The sequence below is a fragment of the Mytilus californianus genome, unplaced genomic scaffold (genome assembly GCF_021869535.1).
Source record: "Mytilus californianus isolate M0D057914Y unplaced genomic scaffold, xbMytCali1.0.p SCAF_5, whole genome shotgun sequence".
NCBI classification, from domain to species: domain Eukaryota; kingdom Metazoa; phylum Mollusca; class Bivalvia; order Mytilida; family Mytilidae; genus Mytilus; species Mytilus californianus.
In genome coordinates, this window is record NW_026262701.1 from 55,426,831 (window position 1) to 55,453,700 (window position 26,870).

At 32.2% G+C, this 26,870-nt stretch overlaps 1 protein-coding gene across 1 annotated transcript; it reads right to left on the reverse strand.

Annotated features, from left to right (window-relative positions):
- Window positions 1-710: 710 nt before the first annotated feature.
- Window positions 711-25,691, reverse strand: LOC127702661 (uncharacterized). The gene is made up of 3 exons (XM_052206952.1): window positions 25,249-25,691; window positions 5,646-5,822; window positions 711-3,529 (listed from the first exon to the last, which is right to left on the reverse strand). Exons 1-3 carry the CDS (start codon window positions 25,595-25,597, stop codon window positions 3,258-3,260), a joined length of 798 nt encoding a protein of 265 aa, XP_052062912.1. The 5' UTR covers window positions 25,598-25,691; the 3' UTR covers window positions 711-3,257.
- Between the last annotated feature and the right edge of the window lie 1,179 nt (window positions 25,692-26,870).

Below are 26,870 nucleotides of genomic sequence, written 5' to 3' on the forward strand. Positions count from 1 at the left end.
ATCCTGACAGTTCTACCTAGAACTGATTCTGACAGTTCTACTTAGGGTAGAACTGTTCTAGGACAGTTAAGAACAGTTCTATTACAGATTATTCTGACAGTTCTAATGAGAGGTTAGAAGTGATCTCCACTGTAGTAATCAAAGAGGGTGGGTGCATTCCATTTGCACAATTTTTTTGCAATGTTGTATTTTACTTGCGCCTCAAGGTTTTATTTCATCTGCGCTTACAGTGGTGTCAAGGTGTAACATGTAGTTTTGGAAAACGAAAAAATTATAAATATAAAAAGAAAAAAAAAATATCATAATTTTACTATTTACCTGTATTTTTGGCGCAAATGAAATAATTTGTTTTTGCCCAAATGAAATATTGTTTTTGAGTATTTTTTACCTGGGATTATAACCTTCTAGATTGCTGGGAGTGCTTTTTCCTTCTGTTCTGCAGTGGTTCTACAAATGCAGATAACCTCCTAACCAATACCCAGTTACACTGCCAGTCACTTTGCCGGCTTCGAAGTAATATTCCACTTTAATCAGTTTATATATATATATATATATATATATATATATATATATATATATATATATATTATATTTACATTTCTATGAATTGCATTTAAAAATTTACTTCAAATTTAACAATTTTTAAAATTAATACTTTATACATTTTCAATATCATGAACTTTCAGACAAAAAGATATAGTTAACCACCAATCAGGATACTAAATACAAAAAGAAATTCAATAGTATCTGCTTCTGTTTATAAAAATCATCATATTATAATAATTGAAATTATATATTTTAATATTGTACGATGAAGTCGAGGATTAACGATGAATAGGCTGGGAGCTTAGTTTTTCGAGGAAACCGATAATACTTATACATATTTCATATCATTATAGTAAATATAAGCCATAGATTATTTTCATATTTACCGACTTTTGATTCCGGAGTTTATATTTTTTCGACAGGTAACCTACTCTTTGGTAGGACATCTTGGTACTCGGTCAAGTAAGAGCAACGTAAAGAACTTAAATCAAGCTTTCAATCGGTGCAATTTGTGGAAAATTAACTGTTCTATATTTTCTGAAAACAGTAAACTTTCCCCCCAAATTGCACCGATTATATGTTTGAATTTACTTCTTTTGGTTGTCCTTACTTGACACAGTTCCGGGACGTCGTACCTTTCTTTCTTTTTTTAGTAAATCCCTCTACTATCTGGAGCACCACAAGATATCTTTATAATCAGAGCAACGGATTATATATATATACGTGTTTAAAACTTCTTCTGCATGTGCGGGCCTACGTTTATGTCTTCGCATTACACAGTAAAATAAAGTACAGCATCATACAAGTTACTGTAGTTATATACACATTTACCCACCACCTATAAGAAAACGCAATGTACAGCACTTTTAATTTAAAAGTCTACTATTGGTTTTAAAAGTCTTTCTTGTCCAATCACATATCTTCACAGTTAAAGAGTCTATTTCTCATGTGATTTAAAACAAACTGTTCAACAACTGTCTCTGTTAGCCTTTCACTATAAAACGTCCTATGTGTAACATCCAATCAATGTGAGATACATTTTCTTAGGCTTAAAACTTATCCTTAAAATTAATCAATTTAAGATATGGTAGTTTATAATTTAATGCCACATGCTTTCTCTACTTAATCCATTTAAACCTTAATAAAAAATTATCAACCTGTTACTAAAAGGTAAAATGACTAAAAGGCAAAATCGACTACTAGCGCACTAGCCCTCAAACTAATATAAAAATAAGGAGACGTGGTATGGTTGCCAATGAGACAAATATACACCAAAGTTCAAATAAAGTGGATGTAAGCAATTATAGGCAGCCGTGTGGCCTTCAACAATGAGAAAAACCCATAATAAGTTAAATAATCGAATTTTAAAGTCCGAGCCTTGATAAGTTAACTATCGAGATTGGATAAATCCGATAATCCACGAGTAACTAAGTAAAATTTTTTTCTCTAATGATAATCAAATAAATTTTCATTTTTTGATAAACGAAAATCACCTTTGAGTGCCTTCCACATTCCACAAAGTTGTCAATTTCATTAACACCTGTGTACATTTCAATTCATCCAGTGAGCTGCCAGGTTGCGTTCAATATCGTAGCAGCTACATAGTGCTACGTAGATTTTTGCCTACTGAACGAGTTGCTAGCCTAGCTGCTATCAATATTTATGTAGCAGCTAGGCTAGCTACACGTTCAATAGTCATAAATCTACGTAGCCCTATGAGGCCGCTACGATATTGAACGCAACCCTGATAAAAGTTATGACCCTTAAACTCATCCAATCATCTTCTAAGATCATCGGCAACCACACAATGATTACACTTTTTTATACAATGGGTTCGGAAAGGGTTAAATTGCCAAAGAATAATTAGAGAAGGCATATTATCAATAAGAGTAAAAATGGATCTAAGATCATACTGGTCTAGTAATTTCTTTGCATAGATAAACCAACTATTCGAAGTGTCATCTTTAAGTAATATCTGAGGAATTCAATTTTCCTTTTCAATGCATGCAGTCATTTCTTGGGATACTTCCGAGTCGGATCAATATTTGGTAATGTATTGTAGACTCAATTGGTAACTGACCAGAGAGAATGTATACTGCTGAATCTGTAGTTCGACCTGGAAGAACTTTCATGTGATATTTATTTAACTCCTCATAGTCCTTTTTCTTTACTATCGATTAAAGACCACAGTTTAGGTAACATGTTGAAAAATTATATAATTCAAAAGTCGGTAATATGAAAATAGTCAATAATTCACAAGAAAATAGTCAATAAAAATCAAAAGTTGAAAAAGACCTGACTCCACCAGTGACATAAGAAGAGAATGGAAAGTTTAACGTAGCCCAACATACGTTACAAACAAAATATCCAGCCACATAAACGTTGGCTACCAAAATACCGAGGAAAAAATCAGGTGCTCCTATATTCGTAGTAACAAGTTAAGGTTAAAAACTGGTCTGGCCTCCATTTTTTTAACAATTTGCATCCAAAATGAGCAATTCGAAAACTGATGTTATAAAACGATAACATTTCTATTTTGAATATATATTCTCATTTCTTGTTCGAAATTCTAAAAATTTTAAAATAATAAAACAATACAGGTTAAACCAAACTGTTTATAAAGAATAACATTGTTTGTACAAATAGGAGACAGCACAGGTTTTGTGTTATGTAAGAATTCTCAGTTGTGTAAAGAATATAACTATTTATAACTAAATACAATCTCGTTGGTAATATGAAAATTCATAAGTGTATGAATCGTAGTGCCATTGGATGTCTGGATAATCTAATCGAGTAGTAGTCAATAGATAACAGTCTAGTAGTCTTTTTGTGCCATATACTAGGGAACGGCAAATGGGACTGCTTCTCTGTACGCAATGTTGTTGACATTGTTCAAGGGTAATATTTGCATAATCTAACCCTGCTCCATTGCTGATGTAATGTAAGTAAGTTCGCATAAAGCCTTCCCCATAAGAAGTACAGTCTGTGAATAAAAAATGGAAGCGTGGTCAGATATATAAAGAGATTTCATAATTTAACTAGAGGACCCTAAAACAATCACATTCCAAATTATATTTCATTTATTATCAGGATCAAAATTGTGCTTAACAAATTCTTCTATCCCCTCCACTGAGTTCATTTAAGTAGTTGGCCACTTATCTTATCAATAACGAAGACAATTATCAGACACGCTTAAGGCGATACATAACACTACAGGGAGATAACTCTTATGAAAATAAGTTGAACGTTTTAATTACGTTCTATTGTTAAGGAAATATTAAGCTTCTCAATGATCAAAATTAGCGTTTGTCAAACTGCTATATAACCAATGAAATTTTTCCGATGAAGTGTATGTTTCAAGTTTTTTGAAATTTTTATATTTTTGTCAAAGGGTCAAAGTAAATATTTTGTCAAAATTTTATGAAAATTAAACGAGTCAAATTAATTTTAGTCAAGGTGTTTGGTACCACTTTATATTAAACAAATGAAAGCATATAAAAATCAGTGTATTGAACATCATTTAAACCCTCACTCAAACAAACTCAGCTAAGTCCTTTTCAACTGATTTTTATAGTTTGTTCTTATGTTGTACTGTTATACCATTGACCCAGGTTGTCACTGCATGGTAAACCCCGCCACATTCTGTATATGCCTGTCCCAGGTCAGGAGCCTGTAATTCAGTGCTTGTCGTTTATTGCTGTATATCATATTTGTTTTTCGTTCATTATTTTATACATAAATGAGGCCTTAGTTTTCTCGTTTGTTTGAATTGTTTTACATTTGTCATTTCGGGGCCTTTTATAGCTGACTATGCGGTATGGGTTTTACTCATTGTTCAGGCCGTACGGTGACCTATAGTTGTTTATTTCTGTGTCGTTTGTTCTCTTGTGGAGAGTTGTCTCATTGGCATTCATACCACATCTTATTTTTAAATGTACTGATGAAAATAATGTGTTTCGGACCCGGATTACAGGATACAACGGTTAAGCCACTGTAGTTCGGCAATGTGTTTGGCCATTTTGTATTATTATACTTCATGTCAAAATGCCAGATTTTGATTGGTTAATACGAGGGAGACAATTTACTCTATCCCATGGCAATTACTCTATTACCCTTCACGGAGACGCTTGCTCCAGTGTGCGCTTTAATAAATACGGATGATTGTTATGTACAAGACGACATAGTTTATTACTTTGAATTTGAAATTTAATAGACATTAATAACAGAACATTCAGTATAATAAAAATTAAATAACACATATCTGAGAGGGTCATAGAGCAGATTGTTACCCCTCGAAAAGACATTGTCAACCTTGTCTTCGCCTCAGTTGACAATGTTTTCTCGGGGTAACAATCTGCTCTATCACCCTCTCAGCTATGTGTTATATGTATAATGTTACTGTTAATCAATTCAAAACCTTACACTAAAACGAGGATGAGAGTTATGAATGTAACCTTAAGCATGTGTTAATACTTTTTAAAAATAGGTATTTCTTCGTTAGAGTGACATAAACATTGTCAAGTTAGCGATGCAGGTATGTTTAATTAATTTAGTATAACGCATATTGATTGATTGATTGGTGTTTTAACGCCACTTTCACTACTATCGCGCTATTTCTTTGCGGTTAGTTTTTATTTGAAATAGCACAATTTTTTGAACATGCTAACAGACACCATGCAATGGCTTGGGCTCCTGACGATGGACATGGCCATGGTCAATTAGTTAATTCTAATTGGTCTAAATAGATGTTCGAAACACCTTGTGATCTATGAAGTTGGGATGCTGGGATAGGATTTGACAACGATTTATTAAAATATAGGAACTGCTTACCATTCAGGAGCACCCAAGTTCACCCTCAGTTATGGTAGGGTTCGTGTTGCTCAGTCATTTTATGTAGTGTTATGAGGACTTGTCTGTTTTTTTCGTCCTTTTATAGTTTTTTTTTGCAATGGCGTTGTCAGTATTTCTTCGATTGATGAGGTTTGATGTTCCCTTGGTATCTTCCGATATCATCATTGATGGCATTATGCCCATGAGAAAGGCATCGACATCAACATTTATATATAAATTCGAGTAAAAAAACCATGAAAAATACTCACTTGCCAAACATTTATGTTCCGTTGGTGAAAAACTGTAACCTGATGCACACATGCACCGTTTTTCTGAACATTCAGATGTATTAGCGTTAGTATTATTCAAACAGTCTGCTCTGCATTCTGACGAGACTACAGTACAATCATCGTCTGTCGTACATAAATCACCAATGTAGCCTTCCACTAAAAACAGAAACAAATAAAAATATTAGTTTTAGAGTTACACATAGCCATCAATTTGCTAGCAAGGTTTATAATTTGAGTATAGTATATTAGTATGTATAAAATATGTTTGAATTATGAGTGACATGACCATAACAAGAAAACATACCGTTTTTGATGCATACGTAATTTGTGGATGGAAATCTGTAAAATACCCTTTTTTGAATAACTCAGATGCAGTAAGGAACTCAAATTAAAAACCTCATCATACAAAAAAATGTCAGATACCAAAGTGGTAATTAGAATGCACACTATCAACAAAATAGCAGATGAAAAGACAAACAATGCTCCTATGTCATTTGTTCCCTGGCGGAGAGTTGTCTCATTGGCAATCATACCACATCTTCTTATTTCTATATCCACAATATATGTTGAAATTGAAATCCAGAATTATAAACGCTATAGAGATTACAAAATTCAAAATGGCTTAAACAGACTAATCAAAACCAAAAAGGCAATTCTGCACGTACAATTATTAAAGACGGAAAGGGGAATGTTTAGATATCATTTAGCACGTTAAATTTCTAGGTAATATCAGTAATTTTTCGATAAACATTCAATCACAGAGGAGTTAATGTAGACTACAATACGTAATAACTGATTTCCGAACTATCTGCACACTGCATTCAGGAAATTAATACGTCTAAATCAAATCATACCGCTTTAACAATTAGGACAGTACAGTTAAATAAGACGTACTTAATTTAACGGAGAATTGGAACCGACAGGTACCGTTTATTGCGTAACTATTCATGCTGCGATGTTATGTCTGCCATGAGACAAGCCAGGTGAAACAAAGTATGCACAAATACATCGTCTTTTGTGAATCAAGAATAACCACAAAATTACAAGATAATTCAATTTCCAATAAATGATTATATTTTTACATTTAAACAAAGATAAAACTTAATTAAGTAATGCAGTCACAGTTCCATATTTCGTTGTTGCCTCGCCTCACTGCAAAATTACATGTTAGGTTGATTGCATCATTTGTGTGATTATGTTTCTTGATCGAGTAAACTAGTTTGATCAAACCACACGAGCTTCGGTAGTGTTATAAAAATTTGAATTTGTTTTGATACATAATTCGTATAATTTTTTACATGACGTGTTTCTTTGAAAAGATCGAATTAAAGTTTGTGAATACACAATTCCTTTTTAGAAATTACTTAAAAATTAGTTTCATGTCTTCGCAATAGTAACCACTTGTTGACTGGTTTTGAAAAAGAGAGGCGAAAGATACAAAAGAGAAATTCAAACTAATGAGTCGAAAATAAACTGAAAACGCCCGGAATAAAACGAATGGCCAGTTTGTTCTCCCTGAGATGCCAACTATTGCTCAATGCGAAGCTGAGTGCAATGACTGGTTTAGAAGGGACCATTAACTTTTATGCGACTGTCATACAAGAGGTTTAGCTAGCCACAAAACCAGGTTTAATCCACCATTTTTTACATAAGGAAATGCCTGTACCAAGTCAGGAATATGACAGTTGTTTTCCATTCGTTTCATGTGTTTGAGCTTTTGATTTTGCTATTTGATGAGGGAATTTCCGATTTGAATTTTCCCTGGAGTTCGTTATTTTTGTTATTTTACTTTTTCCTATTCACCTTCTAACCAGTAATTCCATTGTTTTATTATAGCGTACACGACAGCTCTTTAAACAAATCTACATACAACACCTGGCAAAAATAAATAGTCACACATACTTACGTATGATGAACGGGAATGCATTTTTTGTCCTTGTGTTATTTGTAAATATTGAATCTACTGTAATCAAAACTAGGTAATCTGGTCTGAAAATTTCTATGCATTTAATTGCTGATAACTAAAATGTATTACCCTTTCACCAAAGTATTCACAGATGAAGAATACGACGACAGACATAGTCATACTATACATTTGTTATGTTGAAATATGTAATTTTTCATGTGGATTTTTCTTGTTTTTTTTTTAAACATTACTCCCGGACAACCATCACGCTGTAATTTACATATATATTATACCATTGAAATGTTTTAATGAATATGATGTATGTTAGTACACACAATCCCCTTATTTCATATAAATCAAGGATGTTCGCTCCTTTTGTTTTTGATATTTTTGCCAGATATTCGGAATCCTATGGTTTTACTGCTGTTGCTTAAAAGTGTAATGTTGACTGTAAAAAAGTTAGTTCATTTTTCAGTAATACAAAACAAAAGTACACACACTGAAATGTCTTACCTGCGATAAAGATTATGATTGAGTTGATGACAAAAATGTTGGAGAAAAAGGTTTTACAACAAGTGTTATATAAAATTAACATTATCAATGATCTATGTAAATCAGATAAAGGTCAGATGAACCATGTAGTGCCATTAAAAATTTTGCCTGCTAACCTCTACTTTTCTTTTCATAATTTTATTACATATAGTTTCAAAAGCCTTATTTGAAAATCTTATAAAATCCTTGTTATTTTTCCATTGCTTTTGAAAGAAAAAATGTGGCAATGTTAAATGAATGAAAAATATAGAGAGAATCATTTCCCGCCAAATGTTCAATGGCTTATACCTCGAAAACAAGCACATGGACCCTTCAATTTTTTCTGCTTTTTAAGTTCCTTTATTCATATACTTTCAATTAATAACAGTCTTATAAAAAACTTGTTATTTTGAAACAGAGTAGCGAACATCCTTAACATAAAAAAAATTAAGAACATGTTTTAAAAGACAGATGATTCTCAAACAATCACAAGGGCTGATTGCTGTATAGAAATAGGGTTTCTCTCGTCCGGCAGGCAGTAAAACCAATGCCAAGGTATGTACTTCTCTTTGGATGTGCATGCACGTCCGGTCGGAATGCAGACGTAATATCTGATGCCTCACACTGGGAGAGTGCAACGGTCTTTGCACACTAAAGAACCCATCTAACAACTATGTTACAGAAAGTATTGTTAACGATTTGCCACTGGACGTTAAACAATCAATAAACAATCAATTAATCAACGTATATGAAACATTACTTGTCACATTTTTATAACACCGAAAAAATGACTTTCATAAATATGTGAATATTTACAAAGTTACTTGTCACGTTATAAAAGGTGTAATAAAAAAGAATTCATTATAAACTCATCATAGATACCAGGATTAAAATTTTATACGCCAGATGCGCGTTTCGTCTAAAAAAGATTAATCAGTGACGCTGGAATCAAGATATAAGATACCAATTATTTCACTTTCAAAAGGTGTCAAAATAAACTTATCAAGCACAGAGACTTATTTTTGTTTTATATATTTCATAGAATATAATAGTATGGAGCTGCCTTCTCGATCCCCAGTGTCGTTCACATTACAACTGACGTTGTAAATTCAATTGAGACGTCAAGCACCTGTACCCCATGTTGTGTTGGAATTTTAGCATTGCTTTTTTTTTACAAAGTGAAAAAGAGCGTTACTAGTATATGAACATGGACAAGCATGAATCAATGTTTTATCCTTGGAAACGAAACTAAAAACTATCAACCTGATTTACATGTACATTAAACAATTTTACTGTAAAAATAAATAACGTTAAAATAGAGAGACCATACTAAGGGGCAAATCGAAAAACATACTTAAATTTTGTTTTATGAAAACAAACATTACCATGGCAAAAAAAAATAAAAATAACGACGAAAAGATAAAAATTACAAAACATTCAACAGAAAACTAAAGATTGAGCAACACGAGCCCCACCACGTTAACTATAATAATATTAAATCGGAAAATACAGGTTACAAATCCGATATTCGTAGTCCAGGCCAGTTATTGAAATTGAAAACTGGAACTATGTAACACACAAAAAAATTAAGATCAATGAATTAAACGATCAATTGATAAAAATAACATAATTTGTTCGAGGTACAATTAAAGGTTAAGTACATGTAGGTGCTATGTCTATTTTATTCATTTCAAATAGCAGGTCCACTACACTGAACTAGAGTAGCAAGATATAATCTTACAATTACAAATAAAAGGAGATCAGGAAATACTAAATTCCGACAACTTTATTTTCTAGAAGCACATCGAAACCAATTGTCCCTTTAGGCCACTTGGAACTTCTAAGTGTGTAAATTCCCATTTCATAAAAAGATGTAAGTATAATTATTATACTATAATCAGCTAAATCGAAAATATCTCATCAACTAAGTTTATTATGTGAATTATATAAAAACAATTTATCAAAAGTATTATAAGGAAATCTATTTTCAAAGTAATTGGTAGATAGCTTTTCAAAAAGTATAATATGAAAATAAGGAGATGTGGTTTTAATGTCTCTTTCCCTGTCACAAGTTCGTGAAAGTTTTCAGGAATGCATAAGAAAAGATAGTTTTAGACAATATAAAGATACATTTTTAGGAATTCGGTAGAACATATTAAATTTCCCATTAGTATATTTAAAACTTTTCAAATACTAGTTCTCTAAACGATACTTGCTACGGCATATTAAACTTTTTTAATGTTACTTGGGACATGATATGAAATGTCAAAAGTAATTATTGCAACATGACACCATAGATTTAAATAAGTATAAACATGTTTAACCCCGCCATATTCTTTGTTATGGTTCAAATATCATCAATATACAATAACCCTCCTAGAGATCGATAACCGTTATCTGTATTACTTTGCTAATTAAACGTTCTTTTGATGTAAATGGCGCAATATACCGTGAGCAATAATTATTTTTAAAATTCCTACACTTCCGGTTGCAGCTAACTTCCGCAGAATTCCTTTGAACGTTTATTTAAGTTACTTCCCCTTTACAGAAACTAATTAGTATGATAGCATTTTAAGTTAGTAATTATGTTAACAAATGTTGCCATTATGGTGCAAAATTTCAACATGATAGGAATTCTTTTCTGACTTTTCTGCATAATTACATAATATTGTGAGACATGTAATTGATATTAATTATGTTTTTCTACTCGGTTAATAACTAACAATGTATAATGCTTGAAAGCTGACTTATTTTTCATGGAAGTGAAAAACTTTTATCATCTTAAGTGTAACACATCAATTAGTAATTCGACACTATTGGAAGTAATACAGAATGTACAGATTAGTATTATACCTCGTTATATGTTAGCGTGTCTAACATAATTTTTGTAGAAAATAAAGAAACGTGGCTACCTTAGCTCACTCTGTTCTCCTGTAGGACCCTCAATGAACTTTATTTTTGTATTCGTCTTGGGTAATGTTTGCTTATAATTCGGTCTCATTTGTGGTGTAACATATAAGATCATAACTGTTTGGAGAATGCCCAGAGCTATGCATATTTAAGAACCAAAGCAACTATTCTTCGTAATGCGTATCCAGGAACATAGACATCAACCCTCTGGTGAATTGATTTTATAAAGGTAAAACAAGTATCTTTGACCAATGCGCACTTTTTTGTTGGTTGCAACACAATATAATTACGTCAATTCATGTTTTGATTTACTCTATTCGTAGCAACTGTTGTCTTGACTTTGGATGTATTGACTTAAAAATTGGGGTCCTAGTTCTAAGTTTGGTTGGAATCCCAGGTAAGGTCATGGGAGTTATCATCGGGAAACCTCTTTTCTAAACTTATTTCAGTTTATTTTTAGTAACTATCACCTCAAAATCATGTGACCACATTATGCAAGTTTGGTTTCAATCCCTTGTAATGTTCTTGAATCGGTTATTATCCGGGTATCTCATTATGAACTTATTTCAGTCTATGTATAGTAACTATGACTTTGATCATGGAAGCAATGATCTTAAAATCTAAATGGAGTTACTCTGTATTTATGTTTCCATGCATCATGTTTCGTTGCAACTTCATTTTTAGGTTCTGGATTTTTTATAGCTGGTATCCAGAAACCTCTCTGTCTGCACGTACTTATTCGTTTTTAGTAATTATAACCGTGGCATAGCACAGTGATGTCAAAATGCATAGGGATTTCCCTTTCTCTTATATAGTGAACATATATTTATGTTTGATTCTAATCCAAAGTAAGGATCTAACTTTATAATTGATTGATTGGTTGGTTTTTAACGACACTTTCAAAATTGTTGTGCTATTGCGTGGCGGTCAGTTTTTATTGGTTGAGAAAGCCGAAGTGCCCTGAGAGAACCACCGACCTTCGGTAGGAAAACGGAAAATCCTAGTCAATCAAGATTAGAGTCAAGCGCACCTGCCACATGCAGGATTCGAACTCACAACCTCAGTCTTCACAGGCTAATGGTACAGTAGTTGAACTACTTAGACCACTCGACCACCGAGGCCCCCTAACGTTATAATAAGGAAACTCCTAATCTTTCGTCTATTTAAGTAACTATTACCTTGACAATAGACAGAGTGTTATCAAAATCAACAGGGATCTTTCTCATTAAAGGTCACAATATATGCAAGTTTGGTTTCTATTCTATATAAGTTTCTGCTGATATATCGCTGGAAGCCTCTTCTCTGCACTCGTCTTATTCTGTTTTTAGTTATTGTGACCATGAACTTGGAAGCTATGATCTCAACATCCAAGGGATTCTTCTTTTAATATGTGACAAGTTCCGTCGCAATCTCATTTAAGGGTATTGATTTATTTCCCAGAAACCACTATTCTGCACATATATCAGTCTATTATCTATATATAGTAGTTATCATTTTCTTGACCTTAGGTACAGTGAAATCAAAACGAAGAGGAATTATACTTCCATCCTTATATGTGATCGTTGTCTACATATACATTGTAAGTAGCAATACGATATAAAGTATTTTGATTCATCAAATGAAAACCCGACAGACGGACGGACAGGTTTAAAATACACACTACTGCTACTTTGTAGCGTCTAGTACAAATATGCACCCCTTTTTATTTTCATAAGGGATTTTAACAACAAACAAACCAATCAATTAATCTAAACTAAGTGAAACATCAACATCGGATTGACAAATGTATTTATTACTGATAATAAAAACATACTTGCATCTTGCTATGAACCTTACAAGGAATTTCTTTTAAAAATAATAATATATAAGCCTTACGATTATCTTAGACGAATGCACATTCTCTTTGATTACATACATTTCGTAACTATTAGAATTAATGGAATGCGAATGCTGGAAAAACCTTCTTTGTTTGCGGTAAACCAAAGCTGTAAGATGCCATGGTCTATCGAACATTTTGTACATACTCTGTCGTAATCCTAATATATTCATATATGGTTTGCTTTATCTAAATGACATTAAAAAAAAAAGCTTAATCTTTTACACTTGACTCATTTACAGAATTTTCTACTTCTCATACTTGATATATTTTCTTTATTATTATACTATTTTCCTATTGTATTTTCTTCAAAAACGAATAAAACATATATATTATAATATTGCAAAATTACACCCATAAGGGTCAAGCAATACAAACAAACAATGATACAATTAAATACATTACAATGCAATACAATACAATAGAACATATTTTAAGGAAGAGTTCAATTTACAAATTTATGTAAAAAACACAACCATTAACTTGTCTGACGTTTGTCTGACACTCCTCAGTTCTAAAGACTCCTATATAACAAACAAGTTCAGGGTGGGGTTTAGAATGTGTTTTAGTTTATTAAATGCATCAAGATGTTGAAATAATGGTACAAAGTCTTTTAGATAAGCAAAAACGTTTGAACGCAATTCTATGTTAATGTCACAATACAAAAAGAAATGAAATTCGTCATCTAGGACTCCACATTTTTTACATCATCCGCGTGCTCTTGGAATGTTTCTGTATCTACCCAATTCAATGCCTAGGGAATGATCACTAAGTCTAAATTTTGAGAGTTACTGCCTATGTATAAAATTATTGCAATTGAAATATTCCTCAGACTGACGATTAATTTTTAATTTCCCACAAAGACAAAGTTTGGATGAGAAATCCAATTTTGAATGTTTATTTAAAGTAGTTTTTTCATATTCCTTTGAAACAAACTTTTTAATGTTAAATTTTAACACTTTTTTTGAATGTTTTAAAGGTACATTAGCATTAGAGTGATTTTCTGTGTTTATTTTCATATCTTTAAAAATTTTGTCTGCAAATGAGTACCAAGAATAAATTCCTGCGGAATGTAAATTTTTATTTGTTTGTAGTGATTCTTTAACCAGAGGATTAATATCATTCGAGTTTATTCTATAAAAATACATGAGTGTTTGAGTTTTTATATAAGAGTCCAAAGTAAATCTACCTATTTCTGATCTAGCACCTATGTTAGTGGCGGTGTTTTCAGTCCTAATACTGCGCATGCTTTACAAAATTTAGAATGAACCTTCTCAAACGGATATTTTTCTGCCAGTGCAAGAGTATCACAAACAATATTATTTTCAGCAGTTCTATAAGATGCCTTAAAAGTTGACTGAAAATTATCCATAAACCAAATTTCAGAGTTGTATGTCAAAATAAGTCTTAGAAGAGTATCAAATAATTTACATGACAAACAAGTGGGAACAAATTTAAATTAAAATTAGACATATATTTTCTCAATAAAAATAAAATTTTAATACCATCTTTAGACATGTGTTTGTAAAATTTCCTCTATAGTTAATAACATTCCCTAGAAATTTAAATTCTTTAACTTCAGTCAAAAATTTATCATTGAACAAGAGGGGTGGTTGTTTATAAATATTCTAAAACACTAGAATTTGTATGTATTTACACTTAACTGCCATTTAATGCAATATTTATTAAGTTTGTCTAAGGCGTTTTGATGCCCTTGGTGTGTCTCAGACAGTAATACTAAATCATCTGCGTAACTGAGAGTTTGGATACTTAAAGTATCAAGAACTGGAGGGTTATCAGTTTCATCAAAAAATGGATGTAAATCATTAATATAGCAATTAAACAAAGTAGGACTCAAACTGTCCCCTTTCCTTACACCTCTCACAATGGGGGAACACAAACAGTGTTCAAGCTATAAATATTATTCAAAGTAGTATAAAATTTCACACCATGCAACACCATCATTTATCAATTTAAACAACAGTCCATTATGCAAAACAGAGTCTAATGCACCACGCAAATCTACAAAACAAGCAAACAGCTTTGTCTTTGTTTTTTTTAAGTATTTGGTGACGAAGAGTTTTTAAAATAAAAATGCTATCAGACGTTCTATGGTTTGAACGGAATCCAAATTGGAGACTGGATAATGATTTCTTGCTGTGATTGAAAAAAAGGAGCTCGCGTAATTTCAAACTCTGATTGGTTAATCACGAACTACAATTCACAATCTATTTTTTAATAGAAGAAAATGAAAAAAAGCGTTATTATTCTGGTCCTGTACATGTACCTAACCGTCAAACTGAATATTGCGGTCTTTTAAATTAGGGAGGGTATAGAGATAATCAAGTGGTCTCTTTACTTTTGTAATAATGCATATGAAAGTAATGTAATTAATTATTTCTGGATTGTAAATAAATCTTTAGATGTTGCTGGTCCTTTCAATTTGTTAGCAGTGTTTGATTTTCAACTCCCTACACTAATTAAATGGTCATTTGAACAATCCGATTGCAACATGATATGCTGCGACTTCTATGCAGTCTTCTTCTGTAATGAAAAAAGATAAATACTCTAAAAAATACTTATTTGAAAGGTCTCGTATATTGGTGTTTATACCGGTATATCCCAACTGGTTCGCTATGCCAGTTTCTCTAGCGACGTTATATATTTCATCACACGTAATGTATGTTTCACTGGTAAATTTATTAAATCAGGGATTTCGTCACCAACTTAAAATCTTTTATAGATACAATGGTTTGGTTTTGAAGTTAGGCTGCACCTGTAGAAAATAGAAAATGTTAAGAGCCCGTAAATCAAGATACGTTCCATGTAAAGTTATCGATCCTTTGAATTAACTTCTTCTATAAGGTTTGTTATAAGATCTTTGAATATTGTTTCCATCGGATCCTAACATTGATTTTGTTCTCAATATATATTCAAATCTTAAGTAAATATATTTTTCTATACAGGTCCTACATCCTGTTGGTACTTGCATGTTTTTCTCAGAAAGTTTATGATGTCTTTACACTCAATCCATTGGATGTGTACTGATTGATATATTTTCTTGGATGCATGATTGGTTTTTTTTTTAAGTTTTATTGGCTTTGAGCTAGTTTTCAATAACTGCCAGTACTCTGCTGTTAGTACTTTGTGTCTTTTGGCTTTTTATTACTTGTTTTTGAGCTTTAAGCTTTCTTCGACTGATTTTAAAAGTTTGTTCTTATGTTGTGCTGCTACACATCTGCCCCATGTTCGGGAGAGGGGTTGATCGCCTGCAAGTATATTTTAACCCCGCCACATTCTGTCTTTGCCAGTCCCAAGTGAGGAGCCTATAATTCAGTGGTTGTCGTTTGTTGTTGCATATCAAATTTGTTGGCTTTGAATTGTTTTAAATTTGTCATTCGGGGCCTTTTATGGCTTGCTTTGCCGTTAAGGTATTGTCATATTTGTAAACATTTTAAAAATAAAGCTAAATAATACAAGTCTGTATTGTAGAACTATATAGTTACATGAAATGTGTGGTTGCAAGTATAGCACTCTTCGTACTACTCAAAAGAAGAAGAATGAAATCTATATAAATATAGTAACTGTTATATTTGTTTATGCATAAACAAATCTAACAATTATCAGTTCAGACGTTTTCAGAAGTTTTCCGCAGTTGGTATTGTGCTATGATTACCAATACCTGTACCAGTTTAATTATTATAATTTCAAGAAGTGAAACACATGAAAATGGGAACATTGCATAAATCCATTCAATGTGGTTGGAAAAGCATTTGTATGATCAAATGCAGAGCAAACCAATCCTAAGACGTTAAGTGAACGTAATTCAAAAGAATGAGTTACAAACTTAAGTTTTTTATTGCAAATTATATGGACATTGCATCATTTCAACATTTAGAAGTAGACTCCTATAACGCAATTAACCTGTCTTAGTTTTAGTAAAAATGTGCAAACGAGCCGCCAAAGAGCTTTACTTTTAACTTATTAAGTGTGCCTAGCGTTGGTTACAGTTGGGGAAAATTTTTTAAGGGGGAACTACTTCATAAACATTTTAACATTTCTAAGGGCATTCTTCAGATGCCTGATAAAATGGGTTCTTTGGATGGTTTTGAAATTGTTTTCCGTGTTCACCGCTTAAACGTTTTTGTTTTCGGATTTCCAGTTAGTTTTGAAGTATCATTGACTCGAGAACAATTCACTGTTTAAATATGCATATGGTACAAAATATACAACTAAGGAGATGTGATATGATTGCCAATAAGACAACTATCGAACAAAATTCAAATAAAGTGGATGAAGAAATTAAAGGCAATCGTACGGCCTTCAATAATGAGAAAAACCCATACTGTATAGACGGCTATAAAAGGCCCCTAAATGAAAAATATTAAACAATTCAATTGAAACATCTAACGAGCTAATTTATAACAAAACAATTTACGAAATACAAATATGACAGACATGAACCAACGACAACCACTGAACTACAGGCTCCTGACTTGGGACAGGCACCTAAAGAATGTGACAGGGTTAAACATATTTGAGAGCTCTCAATCCCCCTCTAAACCTGTGGCAGTGGTATACAGCCCAACATCAGAACAAAATATAAAAATTAGTTGAACAGGGCTTATTAAACTCATCAGATCGATACAAAGCAGAAAAACGTTTTACAAAAACACAGACCGGGCGTGGCAGGGTATTTATACATCCCTAACAACAAAAACGACACAAAGTACAGATCTGAGAGTACGCGCATATTATCTTGAAACTGGTGATGACTCCGTTTATTCAAGTAATACTAAGTAATATGCGCAGGATCGGGATTCAGGACTTGCTGAATCTTCGGGATCCTTAAATTTGTATTTTTGTTTACAACGTGCACTCTAGAGCTAATCCTATCATGTTTGCTATAAAAATGGGGAAAATGTGTGGTATGATTTTCAATAAGACAACTGAATTAAATTGAAGTTGGAAGTAAATGTTAAAAGCCACCGTACAGCCTTAAACAATGAGAAAAACACATACCGTATAGTCGGATAAAAGAGCTCCCGACATGACAAATGTGAAACAATTCAAACGAGAAAACTAAAGGCCTAATTTATCACAAATCAAATTACGAAAAACAAAAACAAAAACAGACATGAACCAACGGCAGCTGTTTATATTTAGAAGTCATTTTTGTTTGCGAGAAGATTTGCTTGTTAAATTAGATATTAAGTAATTTGAGTCGTAAACACTCTAAATGTGAGGTGCATTTTCATTGTGTTGAAAGTACCAACATCACAGTTTCGAAAAAGGGACATTTTTATGTCTAAAGTAAAATCTTCGTTACTAGTAGAAATTATTTTGGATATTCAAGTTGTCGATTTGGGTAATACATGTAAAACATCATTTGAACGACATATCTTTCGTAATATGAATAAGGTCAGATGTGTAAGGATATTTTCGAAGTGTTTGAAAATATTGCCTCTAAACTTAAAAAAAAAATCTGATCTGTGTATTTGATATTCAACTGTAAAAAGCCCAATATGTTTCAATTATCGTTAGTTATTATTCATGGAAATACTACGGATGTAATAATCTTTGGTGAAATTAACATTATCCAGAGAAATGATTGTCGATTGACATTCCATCTTTCGAAATTGACATCTCAGTGTGGTGCAATGTCGTTTTCAGAAACAAATCAATTATAAAAGTATCCGATTATCTACTACAAAAACTGCAAAATTAGAAAATTAAACCTTTAAAATGTATTTAAATTGAAGACTCATACAAAGTATCCAATGGGGATTCAAATCAATGACGTTATGTGACGATAAAAACGAATAGAAATGACATCATTGAACTCTTCGAGGAAGTTTTAAACAAAGACAACATGTGACTGAAACCAAAGATAATAACTAGTAAATGTGTCTCTATACATGTAGCAAACAATTTGGCCAACGAAAAATAGGAATTGCATCGATAATTTAATAAAAACTGGGGTTTTTTTTTATTATATGAGAAGATGATGAAAAAATACATCTGTACAAACGACATTTAAACTAACCATGATGAGTCGGAAAGTATACCGCAAAGAAGAAACTTAAGGCATGGCAATTAAAAAAAAACAAGCTGCTTAAAAAACTAAACGTAGTTTTTGTTGAGTGCAATCACTTATAAACTTACGTACCAACTACGGATATAATACCATTCCTTACAAGCAAGAGTGGATATGCATGCCAGAATAGTCAATCGTCCTGAACAGCATGTAATATTCGCCATTGGACGTTAAGCAACCAACAATCAATCAGAATATTCAATGTGTTTATTAGCAGCTATCTCTAAAGATTGACAAAATGTCTAGTTTCCTGTAAGTGTGGGTTCAAGTTAATATATTTACATTCGTTTCACTGTACTTTTAATTTCAGCTTCATGTACTACATAGTAACAATCTACATGTTTATGCAGAAGCAACTTAAATTATTTAATGGTTAAAATATGTAGTCACTACTTTTAGTTGTACTAATGTAATAGAGTCGTTAATTAATGTAAATTCTGATATTTTTAATTGATAAACTAATTCCAGAGTTATAGAATAACGCACAAGAGAACATTATAAACAGATGTATTCTAAAACCAGTTGTTGGCATGATACGGGTTATGTTCTTCTCATACATTTTATGATGGTATGATACTAAACCCCTAACGGGAGGGATTGAGCTTGATTTTCATATGTTTGGCTGTTTTCTGCTCTTTGGTCGGGTTGTTGTCTCTTTGACATATTCCCCATTTCCATTCTCAATTATATATATGTATATATATATTGTTAATATAGATGAGTCTGAGTGCTGTACCTAGTCGAGGGTTCAACAATCAAAATAAAGTCAAGTATTCTGAGGTATTGACAGACAGGCAAAAAAAAATACAGGTTTTTGCAATACAATCGACATCATAGTTCATGCTTACTTTCAAGTTGTTTTTTAATCGTATTACAATTCAACGCAAATGGTATTCCTGATAACATACGCACTTAGAGCACTTATAAAAAGGAGGAATTGTATACCGTTGCTCGGAAATGGATTGGTGGAGCAGATCTGCTTACCCTTCCGGAGCACCCGAGATAACTCCAGTTTATGGTGGGTTCGTGTTGCTCAGTCTTTAGTTTTTATATAGTATTTTGTGGACTTGTTCGTCGTCTTTTGTTTTTGCCATGACGTTCAACTTGTCAGATTCCTTTCAACTTGTGAGATTTTAATGTCCCCTTGGGTTCTGGCGCCTCTTAAAATCTTAAAAAATAAGTCATAAAGAAAGAGATTTTTCAATTACGTTGCTACTTATTATGCTGTAGTGTTTATTTATCTATGTAGTACTAGTATACGAACTTTATAATTTATTTCAAAATTTTTTATCAAGTAATTAAACAGTTGCCACATTATATCTGATGTTAAGAAATTACATAAAAGGTAGTGGAGTGAAATTATTAACCGTTCATAATTCTGAAAAACATAATTTAAATATGATTGGAAATCTTTTTTGTCAAGAGTCTTTGAAATTTCATTTTGTATTTGAGTGAACAGTACTTCTAGTGACAATTAAATTTATTGATGGCTGTTGTGGTATTACATTGTACCCACATTATAGGTTATTTTTATATTGTGAAAGATATTTGCTATGGGGACCTAATAGACAACTTTTTCATTCATTGACTAAAATGTTTTTTTTTTAATTTTCAGAGCTCGTATGGCAATGAACCCCAAGAGCGACTGAGTAATAGAAACATGGCCACTCTTGGTCTTCTTTCGACCGCCAATTAGACCCTTGCCAAAATGGAGGGTCTGTTTTTGGTTACGCTGGATGTATAAATATTCACACCCACGTCTGATCAGAATGAAGACTTTAAATCAGATGCCTCGTGCACATAAAGGACTCTTGAAACAACTCTTTGAAGGGTCCTCAGTTGGCATGTTGCAAGGGTAATTTTTAGTCTCTATTCAATATAACCTTATTTTTAAGAGGAAGTCAAATTTTCAGCCCTCCACCACGGTCGACCTTATTAGAGGAACTGCCTATTGTATTTAATGTTATAGATAGAAAAAAACAAAGGATATGGGATATCCACCCATAACACAAAATCAGTACATTCAAAGCAAAAAACACACAAAAAAGCAAAAGAACAGCGCTGTTAGTGCTGTTCATCATTTCAAAGTCACAGTGAGGCCTTCAACACGGAGCCAAACAAAATTCTCACCTCATTTCAAGTTTAAGAGGGCCATGGCAACGGTTTGAGCGGAATTCTTTGCAGAAAATTTCGGATAGACGTTGTAAGATGTAACAACAACAAATCGGGACCGGTCAAAAAGAAAATACTGGAAAGAAATACCCACGCTTAGGCGCAAATATCAACCTATATAAAATACATTTTGACAATTTAGGTATCAACTGAAAAGTGAAGGACTGGTGATTTTTGTAGAAAACATTTTGACTGATAATTTAGAAAAAGTACAAAAATGTATGGATGAGTTCTAAAATTGAGGGAATATATTTCTTGTTTCTCGGATATGAAGTACCTTGTTTGGTGTATCCAAAGTTCCAGTAACTAGTACGGTCTAGTGCGTAAATTACGGTATATTGATCCCCAAACCCCCCTTCTTGGAATCCTGATTTTGTTTAATATATTTTTTAAACTTTTATAAAACTCAAATGGATTATACTTTTGTCCTTATTTTACAGGTATGGGAAAATTTAGAATAAATCTTTGTAAATTCCGTTGAGCATTTGCAGCGTTCTCGGAAATGATACATGTATCTCAACCAATCAAAACGTTCATAACAATAATGACGTTTCTAAATGTAACACGGTTTCTAAACTGATCCATTCAACGAAGACTTGTAAATTCTAAATGTATACTTGAGAAATGTATTGTATACAAGAGGAAACAATTGCACGTCCTGGTACAAAAGGATTATCGTTAGACAATCGTAATAGCGTGTATTCCTAAGTCAAATTCATCCTCGTATACATTTATCATGCGATTTCAAGTCCATATTAGTTTGCAAAAGTCACTACTAGGAAAATTATGCTAGAAGTACGAAAGTTTTAAATGTTGGATACATAACAGGGTAAACATGTATAAAGTAAGCCGAATGAGACACTGTAATAAAGGATTAGGTAGTTAGTGTTGGTTTAACGACCAGTGGCAAATACTTCATGTTCATATGCATAACGAGAACACATCTAACAAATTAAGTAGGTTTTGTAGAGTAGGTCAACATGACTGAAGGACTGTCACTAGATAAAGAATGTTAAGTGTCAGAATTTTTAAAGATATCATCTCGATCTAAAATACATTTCAAAATCACAATATTGTAATATAATATAAAACTGTATTGAGTATAATAATGAGAAAATGTGGTATGATTGCCAATGAGACAGCTCAGAAGTCAATAAAAGTAGGTTGAACACTAAACGTATAATAAATCATGAATTTAGCATCACTATTGATATCGAAATTAGTTCATTATTAAATTTGATCACTAGATGATACGCGGGTGTTTTATCCAAAGAACTATACCCACCTGAAATAAATAGCTAATAAATGTTTTAATGTTTCCTGTTCGAATGATTACATTTAAACGGAAGAATAACCCCAAGACAAAGACATAAATAGTAAGAAGAAGGTACATGTTTTCACAGCCTTAAACAGACAAAATATTCCTTTACAATGTGTCGAGGCACTATACGCAATACACATAACACTATTTTGATGGTTTGATGTTAATCTGTAGAAGAAAGTATTATCTACAATAAAAGAATACTGGGCATAAAGTGAAAAATATATGGTAAAAAAATAAAGAATAACGGAAAATAGGGTAGAGAAAGATGAGGTGCTAAATTATAAAAAATAAAAATTTTCTAGACTAAAGATTAACATTAAGAAAGCTGATTTTATTGATGTTATGAATTCAAATAATATTAAAACAATTAAGCCAATCCTGTACTAATTAGATATAAGAAGATGTGGTATGAGTGCCAATGAGACAACTCTCCATCCAAGTCAAAATTTATAAAAGTAAACCATTATAGGTCACAGTACGGTCTTCAACACGGAGCCTTGGCTCACACCGAACAGTAAGCTATAAAGGGCCCCAAAAAATTACTAGTGTAAAACCATTCAAACGGGAAAACCAACGGTCTAATCTATATAAAAAACGAGAAATGTATATTTGATATCAAACATGAGAACGAATTAGAACAGTAACTTACATTTGTATTTTTAATTCACAAGTAAAATCTATGTTATGTTTTCTCTTCTAAAAAGTCGGTACCTACTAAAGGTAATATCAAACATAACATCCACGAATAAAACTTGCTTATTAATTATCATCAAAGTTAAGTTGTTAACAAAACATGTTTGCTATGGATTTTCGTGACAAAATTTTCAATTCACACTTACATTCAAATTGAAACTAATTGAAATAATATGCTATGACAGGCCTAAGCAAAACTAAAAAAAAATGTGGGATAATATCCAGCTGAATAACTATCAGCATTTTTAAATTTAAGCAACTCAGCGTGATGGTGACAATTGTAACAGGCAAACAAGACCTCTCTCTGAAAATGGGGGACCAATGTGTACAAATTTAATATTCCTTGAAAGTTGTCAAAGAGGTTTATAACTAGTCAAGCCTGATATAAAAGACACCTCTTTAAAGCGAAACCTGGTCTTGTCAGGTCACTATCTACAAGTTTCGTTTAAGGTATTTAGCCTCGAATCAAAGATCATCTCTCTTATAAGGTCAGTTTTTTCTTTTCCCGAGGGTGACTTTTATGTAAAGATTTGACTACATGCTGACTTCCTTAACGATACTGAGGTTGTATTCAAAGGAAAGGTTAAACATTTTGCCTTGTGCAACAGGCCACTAACTGTTCCCTCCAATAGTTGCTGCCAAGATTCTTGAACATGGACACAGCCAGGTAGCACTCGTCCATACGTAGCTGCGTATTCGCATTTATACATACCGCACAGCTGGCAGAGCAGACAAAACAAACACAAAAGATACAGAAGATACAGAGAAACCACCCTTGGTTAAAAAGAAAAACGATGAAAAGACAAAGAATAGTATATATGATACGGTACAAAACACAAGACTGAATAAAACCTCCCTCTTCCTCCCCATTTTTAACCGGAAATTATATCATGTGCTCCGGATAAACTCATCATCATGATCATAGATACCAGGATTAAAATTTTGTATGAGTGAGTAGATACCTTACAAAATATACTGAATAAGATTTTTTGTTGCCAAATTTTTTATCTAAACTATATAGGAATCAAAACTTTGCAATGGAATTGTCAATTTATTTAGGGTAGACATATGTGAATTTTAAACACAATTATACACTACATATGATATATATTTATTTTTAATTTGGGCTTTATTCGGTCAGATTAATTTTCTGTTGAAATTACTGATGAATGATGATGATAGTGATCAAAAAGTTAATAAATAATCATTCTAGTCGCGATGTAAAGTCAATTGTAAATTTGACACAATAAACACATCATTTTTTCAGATAAAGATTATAATAAATATCACTACTACAGATGATTTGTGATATCATGTAATTTATTTTCCATAAACATTACATGACTACAAATACACCGCTTGTTGTCTGATCTTTTCCCCGGTTTTTACCTTCTAAATATTTTTTATGAATTCCTAAGCTGAACACAGGAGTAGGTTCACGAAGAGTCAACATTTACCTTACAATTCTGTGAAATTTGAATTCAGTAACAATCATAGAAAACATCTGATGACAAAATAGGTAAAAATGTCCGAAAATTAAACTAACAAGTGCTGACAAATTAAAACAAATTAATATGTACTCTTTTGAAGAAAATCATAATTATGACTAATGTTTGTCTAAATTTAAATTGTTTTTGCTTCAAACGACATTACCCACATGCAAGGACCACCAAGATTTGTATAGGATGTGTATTTGATCCATATAAATTATTGTATAACAACTTTATTATGGTCAAAGTGTGTGGCCATTCTAATTTTAGAAGGAAATAGACCTTACAAATGCATAAAAGCAGGCAATCTGGCTAAAATTCTGTACAATATCATAATCTATAAGCTGTACAAATAGTTAAAATAAGCACCAGACAGAAAATGGCATAGTTTATCTTAATTTACATATTTAAGATCATAATTATAGGTTTTTGCATATTATGTTACAAAGTTCTTTTTTTTAAACTAAGGCCTTCGTGGTCCTAAATGAATTAACTTGTCTTTCTTTTTTTTTTCTTCTTTTTTTTTCTTTTAAAATTTATACTTTTATGTGCAACGTGAAATTTTTAAGCTAACTTGACCTACCTCCGCTGAAATAGTACATTGCATTTCCAGTTTCTACAGAAGCAGCCGTTGAATTTCCAAACATTATCGAATGCCCCGTACAAGTTTTAGTACTTTTATTGAAGAAGTAACTGACACATCTCTGGTCATTCATACAATAATTTGAACACCTCAATACAGTCGAAACATACGTTTTAGTCCATAATTTTCTCTCTTGTTCCGTTTTATCGTTGTAGGAATTTAGTCTATGGCTGGTACACTGTCTGGAATCCGAATTGGGTCTATCCAGACATTCATCAACAGCTCTTATCAGCGGAATGAAAATGAAAATGATGAAAGTTCTTGGAAAAAACTTCTTACGAAATTGCATTTCAATAACTGCAGTTAGACACTTTTACAGAATGATACTGAATTGCTTTGATACAGTTAACATTTTTAACTGTCAACGTCACAACTGAACGGTCCAGTTTACTATCCATTCATACCTTATCACGTGGGCTATAGAAATGCAGAACAAATCAACCGAATATTGATTAACAGTATATCGGATTAATTTTTAAGCTGCATCTGAACTTAAACAGACTAATTTGGCAATTATATATCATTACAGCCAATTACGGATATTTCTCGTCAACGGTTAGAAGATTCAGTTAGTGGGAAAGATCAATGAACCGGAAATAACTTCTGATAAACTTTGTTTGCATTAAATGGCAGCAAGGATGACTTCCGTACATAGCGTTTATTCTTTGGTATTTCAAAACGATAATTGGCAAATATAAGAAAGAAACTGATTTATCATCAAAATAATAGAATGTACAAAGAAAGAAAAATCATTGAAGAATTCGAAAGTAATTTGAAATTTAACACGCAAATTCAAAGCACCAAAACGACAGTTTGTCAACAAAAACACAGCTTTAAACGATTTTTAAACTACGTGCAATATAAAACTTATTATTCAGTGTATGACGATTCCTGTTCCTTGATATAATTACTTCCTAAAGATAAGTAGGTGTTTGGGTCTATTAAGGAGTATTGTTATATTTGTAGCTGTTTTTTTTCATTTCAAATACAGATTTTAAACACATTTATATTATAATTGTATAATGAAATTTACATGTTTATATATGTCTTGCAAATTAAAGTAATTATGAATAAAGACGTCAACGATTCTTTCAAAAACAAGAAAAAAACATTTAGAGGGCAACATCAATTCTTCATTCAATAAAAGGCCTTATTGCTATTTTTCCCAATCCAGGAAACTAGTTACGTAGACAATTTCCAAGTCAAGCGTTGTCGTTAAAAAAACAAAGCCCACCAGTAAAAATGAGCTGAAGGAGGGAACAAAATTAATGAAATAATGATAGTTTATAGAAAGCAATATTTCAAAGCCCATTTCATTTTGTAAAAGTCATAAACATGTTTTGTTTAAAGTGTTAACGATGGTTTGACCATGCCTCTTTTGTCAAGTTTTAAGCACAACAGAAAGCTTAAAAAACAAGGTTCCAGTTAGCTGGTGTGTGACGTCATGAAATAGTTGTGTTATTTCAGAACTTATCCGGATTGGAATAAATGTCGATAAGGTCTATTATATATATTAGTGATTATACCATATTGAAAACTCGTTTAGAAATGACTTCCGTTAA

Coding starts and splice junctions, on each gene's coding strand:
- LOC127702661 (XM_052206952.1), bottom strand. CDS start 25,597: ATGCAATTTCGTAAGAAGTTTTTTCCAAGAACTTTCATCATTTTCATT. Junction 5,823..25,248: donor AATGTACTATTTCAGCGGAG/GTAGGTCAAGTT, acceptor TTCTGTTTTTAG/TGGAAGGCTACATTGGTGAT. Junction 3,530..5,645: donor GGAACATAAATGTTTGGCAA/GTGAGTATTTTT, acceptor TTTTATTCACAG/ACTGTACTTCTTATGGGGAA.